The 25,009-nt window shown below is 38.2% G+C and overlaps 1 protein-coding gene across 6 annotated transcripts in view; it reads right to left on the bottom strand.

Annotated features, from left to right (window-relative positions):
- Window positions 1–25,009, bottom strand: part of LOC133848657 (microtubule-associated protein futsch) — a 72,954-nt gene that overhangs the window by 22,156 nt on the left and 25,789 nt on the right. For all 6 annotated transcript variants that reach the window (XM_062284301.1, XM_062284305.1, XM_062284306.1 and 3 more), the window contains exons 3-5: window positions 10,634–10,732; window positions 319–491; window positions 27–249 (exon numbers count right to left, since the gene is read on the bottom strand). In XM_062284301.1, the coding sequence (XP_062140285.1) occupies window positions 27–249; window positions 319–491; window positions 10,634–10,732 (495 nt within the window). The remainder of the gene's footprint in view (window positions 1–26; window positions 250–318; window positions 492–10,633; window positions 10,733–25,009) is intronic.

The raw sequence follows: 25,009 nt of genomic DNA, 5'->3' as shown, positions 1-25,009 counted from the left end.
TTACGTAAGTAAGAAAGTCTGCTTACCTATAAAAGCATTGATGCACTCGCTGCTGGTATCCAGCACATCTACCGGATTAATGCGTATCTTGCACTGACGTGCAAATACCTTATCCGGCAGGGTATGCCATAGGCCTGCATCGGCGCAGTGTATGTTCATTGTAATGGTATCCGCATAGGCGCGTATAACCCTTTGTACGTCGTGCTCTTGAAATGCCTCCGCAAAGTCAGCCACCGAAAAGGTGCCATCCTATTCAATATTGAATACAATAATTAATATACCAATCAAATTTCGATCATTATGTTAGATGAGTCGCACCTGTAGTATCCAAGAACCGTTGCCGGTAAAGGTGTAGCCAGCGTGTATAATGTGGCGATGCCTCGTAAAACTGCTGAGTAAATTGCGCATACATTGTATGAGTGTATTGTATTGCGGATGTATTAGCACCTCCGTCACAAGATTCTCACTCGCATATTGTATGAGTCGCTCGCCTGAAAGTTACAGAAAAGAATACCAAAATAAAAATTAAATTCGCAAATGGCAATCAAATACAAGCAACAAGAATTAAAGAGCTACCTACGTATATGATATTACAAATCAAAATAAACTGTCTAGAGGCTGGGCAAAAGCAATAGTTTTCGCCCCTTGAACCAATGCCTCTCATCACTTCTTTTCCAACACAATGAAATTTATATCAAAATACTATCCCAAGAAATGTTGCAATAAAACCAAGATCAGTTAATTCATTAATTTATTTCATTACTGTTGAGGCGAACGCATTTGTAAGTGAGTGACACTCTCTTCGCTTCACCGATCGAAATCACTCAATGATTTTTCGCTCGCTTATAATGCTTTCTCATACACGGAACCACTCTAAGTTCCAGTGCTCTCAGCTACTCTGTCCTAAGGGTCTTCACCGGAGAACCGTGCTCTTACCCTTACCTCTGTGAAAGCAGTTCTTCTATTCATGCAAATTTACGTTCAATAAATCCAATTGTTCATTAATTCTTTTTAGCAATGCAGCCTACGTTTTTATTCGATTGTGTTAAGAAAAACTTTTTGACATTTGTCGGCGCCACCACCACAATTACGATATGTATCAGATTAAGGCTTATTGAACTTTTCTATAGTTGAATAAATAATAGCAATGACACCTTAGGCCTTCAAAATATTAACGCAGCAATTCACAAAAAAAATTTCAAATGTAACACTACTTTATAACTCATTATTAATTACTTCTTTACACAACATTTTGTTGCATTCTGCGTTTCTAGAGCTAGCACTTTCAAAATTTCTACAACAGGTGAACTATCCTTAAATTTATACAACAGTTGGCGCCAGCATTCGTTGCTGCTCTCACTCTTCCAGCAACATGCCTTTGCAATTTAATCAAATTGTGAAACAAAAAAAGCTTGACGACGTGTACGAGCTGGGTCAAAGTTAATTGAACACAGTATTAAAGGGCGCATTAAACATTTATATTTTTAAATTGGATTTTCAATATACATAACATAGTAGAATGTACTATATAGTACGTATGTATGTGCGCATATGTACGTATAGTTGGTGTGCTTGGCAAAAGCTTGTGGATTCAAGCAGCTCGTTTGGTCTTTAGACCTCTTCACAACCCTTTTTCCGTGTACTCGTATCTTGCGATTCTCTTTCACTGCTAACCACGCAGAAATTTTATTATATGCGGTAAGCCAGATTCAAGCAAACGTTGTTGGCTTTGTGTCCCATGGTGGCTTGGTGGCAACTTGGTGGGTCAACATCACACCACACCACACCATATCAGACCACAGTGCGCCAAGCGCACTAATGAATAGCTAAAACGTCGAGTGGCAAGCGCACAAGAGGCTTGGATTACCAAACGCTTGAGTTGCCGGCTACAGAGAATCCAAGCATTAAGCACGCACACCAAATCAAGTGGCTTTAAATTGTCAGGCAGTGGGCGAGTTAACTGGGCTTTATTGTCCGAAGCATTTATTCTGCCATCCAACGAGCCAGCTTACATCTACCTCAGCCTCTGACTTCGCAGCTGACATGCAGTCGAGTGGAAATCATTTCATAAATCTTTAATTTTTATGGTTTAATTAAGTTTTTCTGTCAGTGCAAGTGAGTTTGGCCATTTGGTCAGTGAGTGTCCCATAAGCTGATGCGACGACGACGACGACCTTGCTGACGACCTTGCCGTGTCATTTGCCACCAACTACCAACTATCATAATCATCCATCCATTGGTTCAGTACTTACGATGAGTACTATATGTATTTCGAGTCGCTCCCTTAACTAAATGCTTTTATAGCGAGGCGCTGCTTGAATAATTTACGCATTTTCTGCACTAAATAGTAGTTGACAAAGCCGAAACGTGAAACGAGAAACGAGCGCACATGTCATGTCACTGCTGCCTCAAACACACACTCATTCGCATTACGTATGCGCCACATTAGCCCAACGGTCAAAAACAAAAAGAAAGAAGAAAAAAAAAACATCATCACAAAAAAGACGAACCAACGCCCGAAGTGCGACCAAGTGTGTGGAACTACGTATGGCTTCGCTCAAGCTTGAGGCCTATCCGACCTGAAGCTGTCCGTCTGGCTGTCCGTCCGTCTGTCCGTCCAGCTGTCCAACGTTGTGCGTTGTGCGTTTATCCGGATCCCCGGCTCGTCTTCCCAACGCTCCGTTTATACTTACGTATGCACGTCGAGCTGTTTGCGTAGTCCTTGTGCTTTTTATAAATGATAATCTTTACAGCGACCTGCGTGCGGCTTATATTTATCAAGCATACGCACATATGCACAGATATGCACACACCCACACACACACACACTCATGCACACCCATGCACACAATGTGTGCGCGTGTGTGTGAAACTCAGTGACATATTTATTGTGGTCTGGCGTTCGCAGTCTTTCACAGACCTACGTCAACCTGTGCGTATACGCAATTTATGAATTTAGGTTAGCAACTCGCGAGCGCCAGCAACAGGCGCGTGACAATAAATACGAAAGGTGTTTGCTGGTGTGTTAGCAACTCATTAACCTCCAGAGGAGTAAAACAATACATACCAGCCGCATAAATTGCAGCGAAACAAAAGAGCGCGCGAGCGAGACATAAATTTCAAGCTGAAGAGCAGCTCATATAGAATTAAGTAGCATGAGAACCAAACAATTGGCATACGCCTACCAAAGTGCTTGTTAATATTAAAAGCCGACTTTCCGCAAAGGAAATTGAATTGTATTTGCTATTGTGCGCTTAGCCATCTTATCCTTGAAAGTATGTTCAATTTTCTGTGTGTGTCCAACGACAAATGTCACTTAAAAACTTGGGCGACAAAAGCCACAAGCGACTATAGAAAACAGATACAAAATAATAGGCTGATGGCAACGAATCGTGTTTTCGTTTTTCGGGAATGGGGAATGGGGAGTAAAAATCGCACTTAAGGAGCTGCAAAGTTTCAAAGCCATGAAAAGTTGCATGAAAGTGCGCCCACACAAAAAAAGTGTTCCCCTGTGTTATCTCTCTCTCTCCCCAGCCGAAATAATGGCAGACTGGCGACATAAATGCATGCAGTAAACGGGCTTTGCCAAGGGGCGAAGAACCAGGTTTGTGTCAAGTGCAGTTTTTCGCATTGCGACGGCCATTTAAAAGTTTTTTTTTTTTGTTTTGTGAGCTCCTAACCCAAAATGGCGAACACCTAGCGTAGATTAACCGTTAATAACTGCACATTAATGGGCAGCATGCAAGTGGCAACTATGCCAAGCTGTTCAGACATTTTTCCCTCCCTTTCTTTTGCTTTTTCTTTTTTTTTTTTTTTTGGTTCGAAACAAAACAAATTTGCATAACAACTGGCGGAAACTTTTTGTGTTTTATGATTCCATTTTTTTTTTCTTCTTTTCTCCAGCTGCCTTTTTTTGTGTTGCTTCTTCTTATGCCGGCCTGCAAAGTAATTACAGTTGGCGCCGGTCAGCACCCTCTCTCTCTCTCTCTCTTTCTGCTTTTGCCACAGGACACCCACAAAAAAAGAAAGAAAAAACGAAAGCAAAGTTTGCTGTCAAGCCAGCGTGCAAAAGGGCGCACGTGTAAAAAATTAAAAAAAAAACTTTCCAATGGCCACTTTTAGGTTCCTCCTCGGACCTACTAAAGCCACCTCCCCGAACCCAAAGTATTGAATTAAAGTTCTTAAAGTGCACTTGATGGATCCATCGAGCTGTAGCTACCGATAGCTGAATAGCTCATTGAATGACTTAAGCTGCACAGCTGCCCAGGAAATTCAATTATTCCGTCCGTTTCTTGACATTTCCAGGCAAAAAAAAATCTACATTAATCGACATTCCTTAGATTGTGAACTATTGAATTTGCAATGAGTTTTCGCAATTGATTTCTTCTTCGAATTTCAAATAAGGTAATATTAAAAATAAGCAAAAAATAGTTATATAATTCTTTCATTTCGTTATACTATACGTACTATATATAATACATACAGTATCTTTAGTATATTTAGTCCATTTAGTGGATTAGTATATATAGAATATATAGTATTTTCTACATTTCTTTCTTTCGATCAATATTAATTGACACTCCTAAGATGTCCACAAATATTGTGAACTATTGAATTAACAAAAAGTTTTCTCAATTGAGTTCTGCTTAGAATTAAATTCTAAGGTATTGCTAAAAATATATTATATAACATATATAATACATTTAGTATGTATAAAATGTAAAATATATATACTACATATATTATTTTCTATTTTGTGAACTATTCAATTTTTAATCTTACATAAATTAGTGAATAGTAAAAGTAAATAAAAAATTGATTTAATCCTTTCATTTCGTTAGTAATTTAAGCATTTCTTTGTTGCTGAATATCTGAATGTGTTTGGCTGGTTTTTGTAAAGCCAATTGAAAGCCATATGGCTTAGCACGTGGCAAGCTTAAACCGCATAGTGCCCATGGCGTATGCTTCGTACCTTGGCCACTAATTAGACTGAGAGGGGAAGTTGGTTTAAAAGGCAGTTAACAGGTTGACAGCCTGGCTGCACAATTATGTAGCCAGCTTGGCCAGTAAAACGGGTTTTGGTTGGCTTAACCAAACTGAATATTCACGCATCAGGGACACGCGCGCATTGATTTATGCAATTTAAATGCGCTTTTGTGTGCAACAACAACACACAGAAAAGCGTAAAAACAAAAATCTCGGGATGATATTTTAATTAGTTAGTTGTGGGAAATTGAATTAAATTTAATTCGACACGTGCCACGAAACATTTATCAATGCCACACGGCACATCATTAATCAGAAGTGGCTCGCCAAACACACTCACATACAAACACGCATACATATATGAGGATATCAAACATGGGACATTGGTTGTCACTAGTAGTTGGCTTTCGTTGCATAAATCTTGATGCCGCATGCGATAATGATGATGAGCTGCCTCGCAGTCTTGCACTCTTTGCAATCTTTCTCTCTCTCTTTGGCTTTGTCTCTGTTAAACAAACCCAATAACGTGTTGTAAGCATCAAAAAGGCTTTGGCAACTCGCCCAGTTGTCTGGCTCGTGCCTAGTGACTAGCGGCTCATAGCTCGTCTCGTCTCGTCTCGTCTCGGACATTTCATCTTGTGCCTCGACATTCTCCAATCTCATACCACAACTGTCCATCTTGTCCTGCTGCATAATTAAAAGCAATGCGCGACCGCAGCAAAGCCCCCCACAAAAAATGTCGCACGTCAGCTGTTCTGCTATCCCTTTCCCTCTCTCTCTTTCGAACTGACTCTTGTGTCAAGCACGGCATTGATAAGCGTCGCTGATATGAATTGACGTCTGTCAGCATGTTTGTCACACCCATCTACGAACGGAGTGACGAACGGACGGATGGATGGATGAATGGATGGATGGATGTTGGCTGTCTGTGTTTGCTGCTTCGCTGGCTTTTCACTTTTTTCACTGCACTTCTTTATAGTTTATTTCCCCCCCATTTCTTTCTTTATTGCTCGATTGTTTTCTGTTGTTGTTGTTGTTGTTGTTGTTTGCCTATCTCTGCTGCCAGTTATGTGTATGTCGCTGCCAAAGCGAACTCAGCTGAAGCGCATCGCACAAGTTCTTCTCTCCAGCTTCACAACTGCGACGTCTATATATGCAAATAAAGTCTGCCTGTCTGTCTACGCCAGCAGAAATGTGTGTGTTCTATGTCTGTTTCTCTCTCTCTCTCTCTCTCTCTCTCGTTTCTTTCTCTCATTCGGAATGACTGACTGACTGACTGGACGTCAGTCTGTTATTTGCTTAACTTTTGTCTGCGGGGGCGTTGGCGTTGGCGTGGCCATCTTATTGTATTTCTTCCGCCCACCTTCGTCTTGTTCTTCTTCTTCTTCTAGTTCATCTTCCTCCCATTCGTCGTTGGTTGTGTCTGAATTATGCATGAGCTGCACACTCATTGTCAATATGGCCTTGTTCGTAACCATGCATATGTGAACCTCTCTTAACCGCTCTCTCGCTTTAGCGCTGTCTTCCTCTCCTTTCTAAATGCTTCCCAGGCTCTATCTATCTATCAATTTTGCATAGGTTTTAACTTAAGAATTTGTATGGCTTTAAAGGTTATGTGTGTGCATGTTAATGCCGTGTGCTTATGTGCGCTTCTGCAATCGGAATGTGTGTAAAGCTTGGATCATGTTCATTAACATTAGAATTGCAGCCAGTGGTTTTTGCTCCGGCATTCTATTATAATCATTAAAAAATTATGTTCATCTAGGCGCTATGAAAATTAGAAAGCAGCGAGTAACGAGTAGCGAGTAGAGTAGACCTTTGAATTCTTGTTCGCTTATTAAAATCGAATAGTTAGAGAGTAGTTGAAATTCCAACAGTGTGAATTCATATTTTGTTAAATGATAAAGTTGGAAACGTTACTCAATATGATAACAGTAGCGAGCAACGAAATAGCGAGTGATTTTTTAATTCTTATTTCATTATGAAATGCGTAGTCCATGTTGAAAGCGAATACTTAGAGAATAGTTGAAATTCCTACAGTTTAAATTTGTATTTTGTTATATGATAAAGTTGAATACGGATTCCAATATAATAAAAGTAGATAGTAGCGAACAAAGTATTCCAAGTAATGTACATCGAGTCATTTCAAATAGATTGAGTAACGAGTGAAATTAAACCATTCAAATAAATTGTTTTTATAAGATGAAGTTTATGTGAAAAGCGAATACTTAGCGAGCACTTTAAGTACATTGTTATATGATAAAGTCTATATTGAAAACGAGTTCCAATAACATACAAGTGGCGAGTATTACAAGTAAAGTAACGAGTGGCTTTAAACAGATTGTGCAACGACAGAAATTCAACCACTAAAATAAATATCATAAGATTATTTCCACCAGCAACTGACGTCAGTCCGACTATTAGACATTAAAGATTAAAACCACGAATCAGTTTTGAATGATGTAACCTTTGGCGCATCATCGCTGTCATTGTCTCTGGCAAGCTTTCACTTATCTTGACAAGAGTCTAAAACTAAAGATATGAACGAGTGCCTCCGAGCAGCACAAGAGGCGAAAGGAGAGTGGAGAGAGGAGAAGGTGTTGTGCCTTTTATATGAGCCTCCCTTGTAAAGTTTTGCAGCGAACTTTGGCAAGTCCCACAAGGCAACTTAAGTAAACTGCATCAAATTCAATTTTGCAGCAACAAAACAAGAGGCAAGAAGCAACCAACGGACATAACTTGCTCGTTGTTGATGATAATGAAGGCGAGCGACGCTGTCGACGGAGTAGAAACCATAAAATATAAATTATGCGCTTGTTAACAAATGTTTGTAATTGCTCGAAAGTTGCCGCCACCCTATAAAAAAGAAACGAAACGAAGCGAGACGATGGACAACATTTTGAGGAAGGTTCAAAGCTGAAAGACTTCATACAGAAACATGAAAGGCAAAAGCGTATAACTGACATTGACAGGAGCCGTAAAGCTCAGACTGAATCTGAGGCAGCTGCCAGCAGTTGATGGGATCCAACACAATGCGATTTCAGGTGGTCAGTGCCAGACCAGACCAAATTGAAGGGGCACACAATGAGGATGCTTTTGTCAGTTGAGGTGCTGACTTTTTATCGACTTGCCGCCGGATGGTTGAACCTTTAGCTCCTTTGTCAAATTAGAATCCCGTCGAGTCTTCAACAATATACACAGATACACATATTCACACACAAAGTGACAAGCGAGGCGTGTGCATCTTAAGATCTCGGCACAATTTGCAATTGCACATCAAGTGGCAGCGTCAACGCGGCCTTCGATGCCTATTCTTATGCAGCCGCACACAGCCAAGGCAAGCTTCATCATCATTATTATTATTATTATTATTGAGCCAAAAAGCTGGTTCTGTGCGTCCGACTCTTCAACATTCTTTTTTTTGTTTGTTTGAGTAGTTTTTGCAGCAGCGTAAACAAAATTGGAATGCGGAATTCGCTTCAGTCAAGTGCTCTCTCCCTGGACAATGGTAAAAAGGTGGCGAAAAAAAAAACGAAAAATAACGAAAACAGAGGCATTGAGCTCAGGTGCTGTTCTCACACTTACGGCCAGGACTCTCAAGGACAGTGCCAGCAGTGCATATCATTGACAGCGTGCTGCGTTCTGCTGCGCTGCAAAGTATGCTACACTTTTTTCACATTTTTCTTTTTTTTTATTTTGTGCTAAAAGCAGCTCGCTCTCAGGTGCAAGTTTGAAGGAGCAAACATTTTGTGCATAGCTTTCGTTGTCCATGGCATTTCTAGTTTCAAACTAAACTTCACCATTAACCAGCCCCAAGAAGGCCAGCGAACATTATTCGCATTTCACATTGATTTTTAACATTGCGAAAATAAATAAAACAACTAGAAAAGCTCCAATTGAGTGTAACCACCAAGAGAGTGCGATATTATTTTTAAAAAATACCGAATATACTGAAAAAGACTAAAAATATACCAAATGATATATTTTGAATATTGATATACTATTACAGCACAAAAAATGGCAGATTGTCAGTCAAAGCATATACAAAAAAATACTAATATATATCAAATGGTATATTTGGTATATTAATATACAATCAAAATATACCATCATAATATATATGATAGATTGTCAATCAAAGACGATGCCGAAAAATACTAAAAGATATCGAAGGCTGCATCATCTCGATTGTTAACGCTGACCAACAATATACATGTAACAGAGTGGAGGCTAGTCGATACACCTTATCGGTATCGGTTGGCATCAGTTAATCGAAAGGCACAAAGCTATCGGTGTCTTCATTCGTCAGTAGTAGATTATCAGTTGTTGAAAGTAGAGCATCAATCGTAAGAAGTTGAACAGCAGTCGTGGCAAGTAGAACAGTAGAAGCAGTACTCGTCTGTCGACACAAGGAAGTAGTATTATTTAAGTTCACCCAACTGCACTGTTACTATTATTATCAGAGATGGAAAACGTATTTCGGAAACTTTAACAAAATTACCCATTTTAAGAGTCGAATTTGAAGGTTAATTCTGATTACTCAATGCACTTGAAAATCATCGTTTATGTAACAATTGAACTCGCTTTATGGCATTTGCTTGAATAAAGCTGTTTGTGATTGCTTTGAGAGTGCGACACATACGAGGGACGACTTGCAGCAGCAGCAACCTGTGTGTCAAGTGCAATTTTTGCAGGCAACGCAAATTGTTTGCCTTACTGCTATACAAATAGAAATACACACATAGCGAGTGCTACGAATAGGTATTTGCACTACATCATCAGCATGGCAATCATCATTGTCAACGTCATTGTCATCACCACAAAGAGCAGTGAGCGGAGGGTGGAAGGGAAGGGGAACCCAGAAAAAGAAGAAAATGCTCGCTCGATGCAGTGCAGCCACTTGAATGCATTTCAACAACGTTTCCGACTAATCCGCAAAGACAACAAGAATGGGGGCCGCCCCACACAATTCACGACACTTGGCTGGCTTTTTATACCCTGTACTTGAAATAGTTCACAAAACGGGATATGGCAGAAGCATTGAAATTGTCCACAGAGTATCTTCAAGTTGAGCATTGACACGTTGTTGTTGCCTGTGACTGGCAGCGCTTGGGCAAATGAAAATGAAAATGAAAACGAAAATGAAAATGCATCGCTCTCCGATTTGGATTTATCACACAAAAGGCAAACAACACAAAAACAAAGCTCAGGCTTTCAGGGCTTGAATACTGCTGCTGCTGGTGTTGTTACAAAGACAATTGTTATAATTTGTTAGGATAACTTTGCAATTTTCCGTTTGTGTTTCGCTGAATGGGCTAATTGAATAGTCACAACAATTTGCAATTCACAAGCGTCAATTTTCATTTTGTTAAATCATTATTTGCTTGACATAACCCCGCGTTCAACTTTTCAACACTTTGCGCGCTCCAAAGGCCAAGTTTGTCAGCCAAATTAATTTGTTCGTTATGTTTTCTATGTTGTCCCTTCACTTTTTTTTGTATTTTTGATATATTTTTGCTAATGAGCTGACAGTTGCGCTCCGTTAAGGTTCTGTTACTGCCAATTAGACGAGGGTCTGTCTCTCACTCTCTCTCTCTTTCTCGCTGTTTGATTGACTGTCCTTCCATTCATTTGACATTTGACTTACCATGACGCGCCTCCTCGCCCTCGGGTGCATGTTGTGTAATTGTATTGAGCTCCTCTTCCAAGTCGACATGACAATCGGATACGTCCCAGGAGAGGAAACCTGCAAATGACATAAAAGCAAAGAGATAGTAAATAGGTGAACGGCACATGATAATTCACTCTTCTACGGGCGAGCACACAAAAGGTCGCCCCCCAAATATATATAAAGGAATTCAATCGATTCGATTTGCTTATGATATGAACTGAAGAGAGAATCGTGCCTTAATAAATTAAATTGAATTTGTACACACACGTTGAAAACAAAGTTCTTTAGAGTGCATTAATCTAATTTTGATGCTCCACCACAATAGAACATTAATCAAATGCGTGAATACCTGAATGAGAGAATTTGTCAAAGCCTAATCTGCTGTTCTTAAGAGGCTTTTCTTTATCAGCATAAGAGCCGGCTAATGACTAAAGAGAAATCTTTAGTGATTAGCTGAGGGACTTGCGACTGTAATGTAATTAATTTGCTCCGCCACGCTAATTACAGCTTGCAATTGTTTTGAGCTTCGAGTGTATACCCAACAGACATGCATGACAAGACCGAATTGCATTCATTATACGCATATTATTAGAACAATGCATAATACATATATGTATGTACATATATGTATGTAGGATACTCGATGTGTTGACCAACTGCCATCTTGTGGCTAATTTATCAATGCTGCCACAGCATATGCAACATTTCATTAATTTTATAATTACAAAGTGTGGTTTACACGCAGGTTTGTTGCCAATTTAATAAACGAGCAACATGAGAGAAGCGCACAACAAAAACCGAGAAAAACAAGTAAGATAGCTACAATCCAGTGTGCTCGACAGTGAGATACTCACTACATATTTTCACTAGGTGGTGAACATTGCGGTATTATTATTGAAATATATTGAAAAATACTAAATATACTGTATATTTTAAAATAATAATATAATATTAGATTGAAAATATACCAAAGGAGCAACACAATGCGGTATAATTCTTTAAAGATACCTAATATACTTAAAATACTAAAATATACCAAATGTTCTTTTTGGTATATCGGTATACTATTACATTCAAAATATTCCATAGAGTATAGCATAGCATAGCATATACCAAAATATACTAAAATATACCGAAGGCTATATCGCACGGCTGATCAAGAATATTATACTTTATGGAGTCGGTTACATATATTTCCTGGAGGAATTATTATAATACCCTTCTACTTTATGAGTAGCGGGTATTAAAAAATACAACGCTGAAGGGAACTCGAGACACGTTACGTATACGCCATGTATGCTATACACGAGTATGCGGCTAGAGTGTTTTGTTTTGTTGCTGGCGCTTTTGATATTTATTTATATATATATAGTACTACTAGTTCGCATTCTACTATATGTGTTACCACCCCTTTACCAGTTGGCCCTTTTGTATTATGTCATTTAGTAAACAAATTAAGTCAGACCACGAGTGTGTCTCTGTGTATGTGTGTGTGTGAGTGTGTGTGACCTAGAAGCAACTTCAACGTAAGTATTTGCAAATACAAATAGAATAATGGTTGCCCCTCTTCTTCACCACAGAAAGAACACAAGTGCATCATTAGCCATTTCTTTGTCCATTTTTGTTGCTGTTGCCATTTAAATCTATTTGCTTGGGCTTTCATTTTTTTGGCATGTTATTTATTTCTGCACTGTAGCGAGTAAATATTTAAACTAGAAAATCCAATTTGCAGCTATCTCTCAAGATCTGCATACTTTTAATTACTGCATTATCCACATTAAATATTTGCAAATTAAGTTTACATTGGAGAAGGGAGCAGAAAAAAAAACGAAGAGATTGCAAATTATTTCTAAGCCAACTCGTGGAATTTAATGGGCAGCAGAAGCATGTGCATGTGCAGCTCAGATCGGACCCATTGCTATGAATAACTTATTATAATGATGCCTTAATGAGTGCTTAACTTTCATTTTTTATGCTCACTGCCTGCCGCCAGAGACTGTAAGCCTCGACTGTCTCATGTTAATGTGCATAAAGCTCATGCAAATGAAGCTGTCAACTCGGGCCCAACCCAAGTGTTTGGCAAGATGGATACACAGATTGCCAGAGCACTCCTTTTATTTTTATTTTTATTTTGTATCCCCTTAATACCTACCTAAAGTTTTATTACTTTGCCAAAGTGCTCATAACATTGTGAAAGTGTCAGGTGAGATTCACTTGCAGATCACAAGTTGATCGAATTAAGTTGTCAAATGAGTAATTTTAAAATTGAAATAAATAACTTGAAGTAAAGAGAATACTTTGCAGTACTCTTTTTTATACTTTACAATTTTACTACACACAATTCCTGAAAAATTGGGTTCGATTGGAAAAAATTGTAGAAATTATTTAAGAAATACTTCTGTATAGGCAAGTTACGTCTACATACTTCAATTGGGTATATTTCGACCTCTATGCTATATTTCGAATGTAGTACTTCAGCGATATATCATATATGTATGGCCTTCGGTATATTTTAGTAGATTGCGAAATGTTATTTGATATATTTTAAGAATAATATCACATTGTGAATATGGTCTTAAAATTGAATTAAAAATTTTAAAAATCTTGAAGGATTGTTTGCAGTTCACTTTAGCTTTGCACTTTAGCAAAGTTCTCTAAGGAAATCCATTCGATTAGAAGAAAGGCAGCGTCACTTATCGCATTCATTTCAATTACCAATTCCATCAAATTCATTGTAAGCAGCTTTTCCCCCTTCCCCGCGTTGTAACAAATGGCAAAGTTGGCAAACAATCTGCGATCTCTAAGACCAGTTTTCTCTGCTCAGATAAAAGGTAATAGAATTTGGTTGGCTGAATAAGTTTGCTGTCTCTTTCCTCTCCATCTCTCCATCTCTCTCTCTCTCTCTTGATTCCCCTTTTTGGCATTCTCCTTTGCTGCACACTGTTGAGCAATTTGCACAAATGGCTGGCAACAGCAACAAAAGGTAATGTTCACAAAAAAAAGAGAAATATACAAAAATATATATGTATATAAAGGGAGGAGAGAGAAAAAAAGCGCAAAAACAACAACAATAGCGTGTGGCATAAAAATGTAAAATCTTAACACTTTTCAGGCCCACGAAGGGACACACAGGACTAACACACACACACACACACACACACACACACACACACACACACACACAGAGAGGGAGAGAGACGAGCACATATTGTGAGCCGGATCAGAATATTGTGCGGGCAAACAAAAAAGGAGCAGAGCAACAATAAGGATAAAAGAGCGAAAGAGCAGGTCGTGGGGTAAGGCAGCGTCCAAAGCGCCTACAGCGATTGCACAAAAATAATGAGGAAACGCGCAGGATATGCGACGTCACACACACACACACACATACACATACTCGTACACAACTAAAGGATGTGTGCCTGTGTGTGTGAGTTGTGGACGCTCTCTTGAGCAATCATCGGGCGAATGAAGCCACTCAGACGCTGGAACAGAGCACAGAATTGTGGCCACCTCGCTGCTGTCTGTAGGCAACGGAAAGAGTCTGAGCGCCAGGTGGCGCCACAATGCCATGTCCCATGTATGTGTGTGTGTGTGTGTGAGTATGTGTGTGCGGTATTTGCGAGAATGTTCGCACATTCATTTAGTATTTATGCGTTGATATCTGCGAGTGAGACTTCAATTTTTCATGTGCGCCTGTGTGTTTGTGTGTGTGTGTGTGTGTGTATGTTGTAGGTGAAGATGCCACTCATTTATTTATATAATTTCTTGCTCAGCTCGCGCTTGAGTTGCGCATCATTGTCAAGTGTTTAATTTGCGACCTTTGCTTTCTTCTCTCTCCCACTCTCTCTCTCTCTCTCTCTCTCTCTCTCTCTCTCTCTCTCTCTCTCTCTCTCTATCTCTCTCTCTCGCTCTCTCTCTCTCTCTCTCTCTCTCTCTATCTCTATCTCTCACTCTCATTGGCGAGTTAAGAATGCGAAATGATTGAATGGAGCATCGCTGTTCTTTATTATTGTATTACTCAATGCAACGCAGTCCCTAACAAATTTTGTTAATTTCGGGTTAAATCACAGCAGTAATATATGATCTGTAATCTTTAACTGGGATTGTTAGGAACAAGCACAAATAAAGTGAACGAACTGAATAAGTTCACTTTTATAGTTCTTTCTTGTCAAGTTCAAATTTGATCTAGTTACTTTCCTCTGGTTCAGTTGTTTCATTTTGTTCCTTAGCTATTTCTTTATGAGTAGTTCACTTTTGATCTGTAGTTAATTTCAGGTTAAATCACAGCAATAATATATAATCTGTCGGTCATACATGATGTGTTACGAACGAACACAAAAGGAACTATTCTACGAACGAACTAAATAAGTTCACATTTATCTTTTTTCTTTGACCAGTTTAATTTTGGTCTTCAGCTCGTTATTTTCAGGTGCTAACTTCTTCCATTTTTGATTACTCCTACTTTTGCTCTTCCATAAATTATCTAAGTCGTTCATCGATCTAAGACCTGTGGCAGATCTTTTTTTGTATATTTAAAATTGCACAACATAAATTAAATAAATTAGCAGTTCAAAATTTGATATAAAAATTCATTGCCATATAAATTTAATGTAGAATACATCCTATCAAAATAGCAAAGGCTATATTTGGTATATTTATATACTGTTACGTTCATATTATACCATCGAGTATAAATTATACTAAACCGAAATGGATTTAAGCGATTGCAATCGGACGATAAATGAATTCGAACAATGAACAAGGCTGGGAACAAAATCAAACAACATAATTCTCTGATTAAAAATAAACCAACGCACTAATTCAACAAATTGAATAATTTGTAAACAAGCGTAGTCACGAAATCACTCTCATTAGGTTGTCAAATAAATCTATTAAGGTTCAATCGTTAATGGCACAACCAAAACAAGTGTTAAAATAGTTTATCGAAAGCAACAAATCCTGAGCGCAGCTCATAAAATGTTCGCATTACTTGTGTGATTATTGCATTACATGGATTTTGGTTTGTGCTGATGGAGGAATAGCATTTTGATTGAGTGCTTGGCTGGCTTGTTGACACAATTCATGTTAATCAGCGCTGGGGATATTACGAAATCTGTGTTTTCTTTTTTTCCTAGTTTTTTTTTTGTAGTTATTTTGTTGTGTTGATGGTTATGCCGCAAGCGGAGGCATGTCAACTGACAAAAGCCTGTGGCAGCTTGCAGCTGACTTCCGCTGTCGGCTGACGGCTTGTCAACTGCTGATATGATGCCGTCCGCCCAGGTACATTCCCTTTACTATCAGGCTACGCTGTTGATTGAGTTGCTGTCATCGTTGTCGGGATGGAGCATGGAGTGTGTAAAGGGAGAGAAGGTGGAGGGAGGGGGCAGGCAAAAACAGGCTCAAAACTGTACTATGATGCACTTGTTTGCACAAATAGTTGCATAATTTTGTGCACTCGTGTTAAAAGCCACTCAACGTTTTGGCGGGCGGAGAGAAGAGGAGAGCAGGAGGCAGCATCAGCAGCTAGTTTGCCGGATGCGCGTTCGGCGTGTTGATTTTGATGTAGCTAAAAAGCCACTTGTCGTTTGTTGGCTGCTCTTCAAGTCTGTGCGCGTTGAACAAGTTTGCACAGCCAAATGAATGTGGCAAGCCTCTGACTCTGCCTCTGACTGACTCTCTCGCTCTTGCTTCCGGTCTTCCTTCCTTTTTGCCATTCGACGACGCGACGCAACGCGTCGGTTGCAACAATCTTTCGTGAAGCGAAAGCGACAGCCCCAAAAGGGCCAAATGTTATGCAATGCATAAATAAATACATTAAAAAGAAATTAAACACTCAACTGCCCCTAATTGCGTATTAAGTGCTCTGCAAATTTGCTACCCTCTCCTCCTCCTCCTTCACTTCCACTTCCACTTCCCTTCGTAGTGGTTACATCCACAATCTAGTCGTGGTTCAAGTGCCCGCCAGCTACCTATCTGACTAGTATAGTTGAGTAGTTGAGCAGCTATTCAGCTCAGACAAGTGCCCAAAAGCGAAACGAAAAGTCAGATGTACACATATATATACATATATATATATATATATATATATATGGAAGTTTATTTCAATCAAACTGAATATTTGACTTGGTTGCTCATAACATATGCAGGTCCGTTCCCAATTTTGCGCTTAGATTGAAATCCCAAACAAGTAAACAACTTTTTTGACCCCAAAAAAGTAGTCAGAGTTGGCAAAGAATTCCTATTCTTCTTAGTCAAAAAACTAGGTTTAGAGCAGACTAATCGAAATAGTCGGTATAATCGACGTGGAATCATTCGTTTGGCATAAATTATATAGCGTTAAAGTTGGTGGAAGAAGAAACTGGAACTGTGGCAATCTATATAAATGGAAGAAGGGTTTATGAAAGTTGAATATACAGCACGCAACTTTGGACAGTTCTGACAGATGAAAACAGCTGACAAGCCAAAAAGCCAGAGAGTGTGTGTGCGTGAATGAATGAATACTCAAGTGAGTTCATTGTGGTTGCTGCAACTTTGAATAATTCGCTGAATCGCTGACTCGCTGGACGCAAACAATCGAGTGGGGCTCAGCCAAAGGCCGAGATAAGAGTCAAAATAACCACCGAGTAAGTAAGCTACAATCGAGTGTGCTCGACTGTGAGATACTCGCTACCCAAGCTTAAACAATGCGGTCTTAATATTAAAATGTACCCTCATAATAAACCGCTAAAATACTAAAAATATACCATCGACTATATTTAGAATATGCATGTATATACTAAACTAACTGGTATATACATATAATAATGTTATTCTAAAAATATATCACAAACTATAATTGGTATATTCATATTGTACTTCATTCAAAATATACCACAGAGTGAAAATATACTGAGTTGTCAGCCAAAACATATACCGAAAATACTAATACTACTGGTCTCGACTGTTGACGCTGATCTAGAATATACATATGTAAATACTTTATGAGGTCGGAGATGACTTCTTCCGCATGTTACATACATTTCATGGGGCCACAAAATTATAATACTTTTCTACCCTATGGGTAGCGGTAGCAACATTTTTAAAAGAGTGGGTGAAGGAAAAAGTCGTGTGCAAAAAAAATGAGAGACTGGGCATGAGAATGAATATGTAAATGAGAGCGAAAACAATGCTGCGCCTGATTGGACACTGCTGATAAAATAAAAGCATGATGACGATAAGCACGGATAGGCCAACTGATTGTGTATGTACTATATGAGAGTGTGCGAGTGTGTGTGGGGGGTTCACTTGTTTTTCGCGCCATAGCAGATATGACAATTAAAGGTCCAGGCACAGTCAGTGAGCCAAGGCCAGATACACTCCAGCGATATATAATTGCCGATAAGGAATGCAATTAATTGCCACAAGCCTAATTTATGAGTCGAAAAAGGACAACAGCAAGAGCATAGCCGAAGAAGAACGCTTTTATTAAGCCAGTCAGCCGCCAGCCTGAGAAAGTAATATTTATAATAACCATAAATTTGATTACCTGTCAAGCATAAGTACTTTAAGTACTTTTACTCGAACAAAAAAAGACACTTGAAACGAAAAAGGTCAGCTGCTTCAACTTTAAGAAACATACTATAGAGGTAACTTGAAACTCCTTGAAAACTATTTTAATCCGAGGCACTGGACACGCATGTGAAAAGCTGTTCGAGCCTCGTCTCGTAAACTTACAACTTTTTGAGGTGATGCAAACAAAATCGACAAAACTATTCCTAAAAATCGCTTTGCTTTGAAATTGCGTCAGCCTGCGATCCTGCGTCATTCATTGTTGAGTCATTTTGGATAGATATATTAATGTGGGCGCTTCGTCTTGTTCATCATGACGTATGCGCAATTTGGTGTGAAGTGATGTCCCTCCCAATGGCTAATCAATGTTAATGGTTTAGTTCAAAATTACCCAAAGAGAGCGAAGACGAGCAATCAAAGCAAACACAAAGGCGAAATGCTCTAAAGTTGAAAAGGACTCAAGGACTCTGCCTCGCAAAAATATATTTGGAGCGTAAAAGTTTTGTGCTGTGTGTAACATGAGATATGGAATACAAATGCTAAATGCGCACATTTATTAGAATTAGACACACGATGGGGATGCTGATGCTCTGCCTGAAATACGGCAACGACAAGCCACAAAATGTGTAACGCATGAAATAAAAAAAAGGAGGCAAAAAAAAAGATGTAATAATAAACAAGCGCTCGCAAATTTGCCTCGCACGCGCAGACGATGGGACAGAGCGGGGTCGCATATAAAATATGCAGCAGCTGACAAAAGCAAATGAAAATTGTGTGCTGTCCAGCAACACACACACACACATACACACACGCACACGTACACCCACGCACACTTGCACACAAGTTACGGAGGCTCCACTACGAGTTTCTGCAAATTGAAGGTTGAACCTTTTGGGGGACCAGGTAAAGGGCATGGCGGAGGAAGACGCACAGACGAAGTCTGAGGCACTAGTGCGAATAACGCGTAGCATTCATATAATTTATGCCAGTTTATCGATTTGCACAAAATATGAGTAAAATACTCCAAATAAAATACTAACACTTTATGGTCGCCGCATAAATTGTGCATAAATATTTCTCTGTAGCTTTACTCTCCTCTCTGTTGCTTGTGGCTTTTTCTATTTGCTGTCATTATTATTACGCATACGCCACGTGGCGTGGCACTAAGCAAATGAACATTTCACTGCCTAGCCAATAAAAAGTGCATAAATGTTTGAAGTATGATATGCATGTATTTACATTTTATTATTTGCTCAGATAATAAATTAAATTTTCAACCGATATCCCAGCATCGAAACAAGTTGCAACTAAAACCATTGAGCATATATATGTTCTTGATGATGCCCTTCTGTCCGTATGTCGTAGTATATTGGTATACCAAATATAGACATCGGTATATTCTGGTATTTTTTATAGTTAATATTTTTCTCGATAAACAACGAGACGATATAGTCATATCCTTCTGTTTGTTTGGATATCGTAGTATATCGGTATATCAAATATAGACTTCGGCATATTTCTAGTATTATTCTCGATCAACGACGAGACTATGTAGGCGAGTCCGTTTGTCTATATATCGCAGTATATCAATATACCAAATAAGGACTTTGGTATATTTTAGTAATTTTCTCGATCGACGGCAAGGCAATATAACCGTGTTCCTTTGTAGTATATCGATATACAATATATAGAATTTTAGTATTTTGTTGGTATGCTTAGTTTAGTTGACAATCTGGGAAATTTCGTATTTTATGGAATAGTTCTGAATGTAGTAATATACCGAAATATCAAATATAGGCGACGTATACTTTAATATTTTCTTGGTATAATTATTTGGTATAATTTAAGAATAATACCGCACTTTTGTAAATTAACTAAAAATCTTTAGCGGATACCTTTCTTACTTTTTTTAGTTTGTATATTGCGGTTATTCAGCCTTACGAGAGAAATTGAATTATTGTTTATGTTACGCTTGACTTAAAAATACCTAAAGTCACCCACAATACTGAATAGCATCTAAAAGCTAGCATAAATCTCAAGCAAAGCTGCTCACTTTGCTCTCAATAAATTCTTATCTCCTAATGACAACTTCAACTTCATAAGCTTTGTCTGTCTGTCAGTAGGTGTTAATCAAGAATTTCGCACCTGAAGTGATGCTGTATTTTCAGTATTGTCAAGAATAGAGGAGAAGAGTCTCTATTATTTCTGGCTGGCAATCTATTTGTGCATTGATGCGCCACCCGTTTTGCACTTGGAATCCAATTTCGAAGTACAAAAAAGTGCTGCATTAGTCGCATTTTGCACTTGGCCCCAGGGTCGCAGTCACACATTCCACATTCCACGAGCACCGCAGAGTTTTGACTGAACATACATCGAGCGATAGTATATAGTATTTCTGTAGTATAGGTATAAAGTAGTTCACACACACACACAGAGACAATTCGATTGCAGGCAGCTGTGCTGGCAGCACATAAATCACAACACTTTGTTGAACAAACGGACAGTTTGTAGTTGTAGGTTGCCAGCCAAGGGGCACAAATGGAACTACATACACATATAGTATACTATATAGTACATACAAATCCCCTTTACTATCTGAGCCATGTCACGTGTTCGGGGAGCAAAGCCAACTCCACAACTCGCAACTCCTGTGTGGACACTTTGTTTATATTCGTTCGATTTTGCTGCCAACGAAACGAACCGAAACGAAACGAAACAAAAAGGGGGCAAAACATTTTTCAGACATTTCTGACACACAGACTTGCGCCTGTCTCTGTCACAGTAACTCTTCCCCTATCCCTCTCCTACTCCATCATCCTCTTCGTTTCCAGCTCATCAAATAAAGCAAAGCCATGGCACTGCAGCTCACTGCAGCCCACCACAAAAAGATACTAAAAATAAATTTGCACTGCGCGCAACTAACTTTTGGCCAGCGAATTGCATTGCAGAAACTAGAGAAACAAAGGGTGAACTTGGTGGCTGAAAAGAGGGAGCGAGGGGAGCAGGAGGGTTCGTGTTAACTGCACCTGCAGAGCCATAGTGCATACTGCCTGTCATTTTCTTATGAATTTCAGCTCACACACACAAAAACACACACAAGAGTCCCCTCCATAGGGTAGCTGCAGCTAAATTTAAATTTGAATATAAATTTGAATACGAATGCGAATGCGAATACGAATACAAGTTTGAATTTGAGATAGATTCAAACGCTGTGACATGTTGTATTTTGGCAATGGAATTTGAATTGCATTTTGCTTTTGCTTGCTATTGAAATTTGTTTATGTTATGCAACAGTGACAGTTGGGTTTTTGTTGAGTTTTCTTTTAGCATGAACTAAACTCATCTTTGCCCTAGATAAACACGACCATGGCCAAGAGAACTTTGCTTTAATACACTTGTAAACACACTCGCACACACTTGAGTACAGGTAAACAATCACGAAGTTTTCCCAATGAAATGCTCCTAAAATCCTTCGACAACAGCCCGAGACTTTGGCAAAGCCCTCTAGCATAGGTTTCTGATTTTCACTTAAGCTCAATCAAGTTGTTCTCTCATTATTAAGTACAGGACTTATGAAACTTTTGCTCCTCTTCTGCTTCACCGGCAAAAGTCTATTAAAACAAGAATTTCATTTCATAGACAGGCAACCAAAAACAAACAAAAAATGCCTAACAAGCCCTGACATTCTTTTTGCCAAATATGCATGTAAAAAATAAACGTAAAACAAATTAAATGAGCTCCCTGAAGAATGTATAAAATAAAATGAACTGTGGCGAGATCTTTATACTCGCAACCCATCGGGTAGAAAGGCAACTTTGTGCCTGCGGGAAATGTATGTAACAGGCAGAAGGAGACATCTCCGACCCTATAAAGTATATTCGCATATTTTAGTATTTTTTGTATATACTTTAGCTGACAATCTGGCATATTTTGTACGTTATGGTACATTTTGAGATGTAATTGTATATATATATATTATATATATACCAAATATAACAATTGGTATATTTTCAGTATTTGCAGTATATTTTAAGAATAATAAAGCACTGTGCCATTCCTATGGTATATTTCGAATTACTATTAACTATTAAATATCGATACACCGAATAAAAACATTCGGTATATTCTTAGTATATTTTAATAATAATACCGCACCGTTTTGCTTTAATTCACAATGGATATCGGGTTCACAGTTGAACACACTCTGCTGTATCTTTCTTACTTGTTTTTCGGTGCAATTTTAAGAAATTAATTGGATTAAAAAGCAAACAAAATAAATACAACATAGAAATAAAATAGAGAGAAAATCGATTGTACAGAATTTTCAATTATCTAATTGTTTTCGATATAATCGACATCTAAGCAAATTCAATTTTAATTGTATATTAACTGTGCTATTTAATGTTGTCAATTAGGTTAAAATAACAAGTATTTCAAGTTCTATTTGTCACTAGACTAGATCGATAATCGATGTCAGTAGTTGTGTGTGGGATGTGGCTAAGTAGAAAGCTGTGTTGCTCCAAATTAGTCAAATAATATGTTGCCAGCTGGCGCTAACATTTGGCATTGCTCTGCTCTGGCCGCAGCCAATGCGTCGTATACTTAATTAACCTAACGCACAGCACTGCAGGCAATGTGAGCAACGTTGCAACGTATGATTGAGAGTCTGTTAATGACCATAATGATAAAGACAATAGTACTATATATGCAATGCTTGTTTGCGTGGTGGGTGGATCACATGTTCTCTCATTAAATTTAATTTTCAAGTTTGCTCTGCAATGTTAGCTGATAATTAGTACAACACACAGACGCAGAGAGAGTTTTGCATTGCTGAAAATTGTCATGGCAATTTTCTTGTGTCATTTAAATGCTGTTGTGTTACTTGTTGCCTCTCTCTCCCTCTCTCTCTATCTCTCGCTCTCGAGTTGATTATAATTGTGTGTGCCAGCATAATTAACGCATAACAATATACTTCAAAACGTAGTTTTAATTCAATTAATTTCACTTCAACTTCGAAGCCAGCTTCGGGCAACTATTTGACACCTTCGACACTCGCTGTGTGAAATAGCTAAAATAAATATTGTATTTTATGGTTTCCCAAAGTGCCAATGCAAAGTTTTTATTGCAGCATTCCAGTTTCGTTATTATTCTGGTTAGCCTCCGACAGCAACTGGTTTGCTCGAATTTATATATAGTACAATGAATTTACCGCAAATGCAGAGCAATAAAAAGTGCAACTAACATTCTACTAAATGTTGTCCACAAGTTTGGTGCACACAACAAATATTAATTACAGAGACTGAAATTTAAACACAAAACGAGAAAAGTGCCTTTGGAAATGCACAAATATACAGAAATTTTATTTTTAATTAATTAGACCTAAAGTGTTTTTGTTTTTATACCAATATTCAACCACGTAAATATAATTATTTGGCAGCAGAGCTTAATAATCTTGTATTAAGTATTTTTAAAATTTTAATTTAAATTAACAAGATATTAATCGTGCTGCTTTAGACTTATACATAAAACGGGAAAGTATAATCGTTTTTAGAGATCGCTTTTGTTAATTCAGTTCTAAGTAAAACCGCAACCATGTTGATTTAATAAGATTGCAATATATTTTACATTTACCACAAAAAAAATCGTGCAAATATATAACAATATATAAGAAGTATTCTAAATTGTCTTGAAAGGTCGCATTTAGCAATTCACCCTTTTAACAAAGTTGCAGGCAACTATATATAAGATAAATTTGCAATATGTAAAGATTATATATATATATGCAAAATATGTACAGTTTTGATTTTAAATAATGATTAATTATATACTGAAAGTGCATATTTGATATCTTAGTTCATTGTATTACGATTTGAACAATACGTTTATCTTTTTTCTTCTATACATCGAACTGCAGTTTTTTATTTTATAACTTATCGTTTTATCGATAGTTGATATTATTTTGGTAGTTTACGATAACTTTTAAAAAAGCATAAATATTTATCATTTTCATTTTAAATATATGAGACAACATTTAATAAAGTAAATATCAATATTTGCATACTTGGAATGCAAAGAAAAGTTCTACTATTTTTCTTTTTAGAAGGTTGCATTTTTTTTTTAAAGCAAGTCTAACCAAGTATAACACACATTAGAGAAATTGCAAAAAAAAATGGTTTATCATGAAGTCTATATCCGTGCACACAAGTTGGCACAAGTTAATAAATTAATGCGCGTGATTAAAATCGCCTTAATCGATTTACAGAAATTACGCAGCTGCAGGCAGCGTTTTTTATGCACTTTCTTCGAGTGCTCGCTCGCATAAAATTTATTGCTGGTTTAACTTATCGGGGAAAAGAATCTGAAGCAGGATTTTGCGACCTTTTGATGGTCGCATACAACAAATCAAACTATTGCCAAGTCCTAGAATTTGATACTCAGCTCCATGAGAAAGTGTGATAGGCGCATGTGGCATGCGGCATGTGGCATGCGGCATGTGGCAAGTGTTACTCCCTTACTATATCGTACTAAAATATACTATTTTGTATAGCCATATACTGAGTGTGTGTGTGCAGTATTCAGTCTCAAGTGCAGTTCATGTTAGCTAACATTATAAATTTCAATTTCATGCCTGACTAACAGAAGACGTTAGGAAAGGGAAGAAAGGGGGAAATGGAAAATGGGAAATGGGAAATGGTAAATGGTGAACGTGGCACGGTAAACGGCTGCTAAATGTCAAGGGTTCTCGGATGGTGGCCACAATACAAAACGCCTCGAGCTTCGAGCTGACTGCGGCGGGGGGCGGTC

The sequence above is a fragment of the Drosophila sulfurigaster genome, chromosome X (genome assembly GCF_023558435.1).
Source record: "Drosophila sulfurigaster albostrigata strain 15112-1811.04 chromosome X, ASM2355843v2, whole genome shotgun sequence".
Taxonomy (NCBI): Eukaryota; Metazoa; Arthropoda; class Insecta; order Diptera; family Drosophilidae; genus Drosophila; species Drosophila sulfurigaster.
This window is presented reverse-complemented; position numbering and strand designations above follow the sequence as displayed.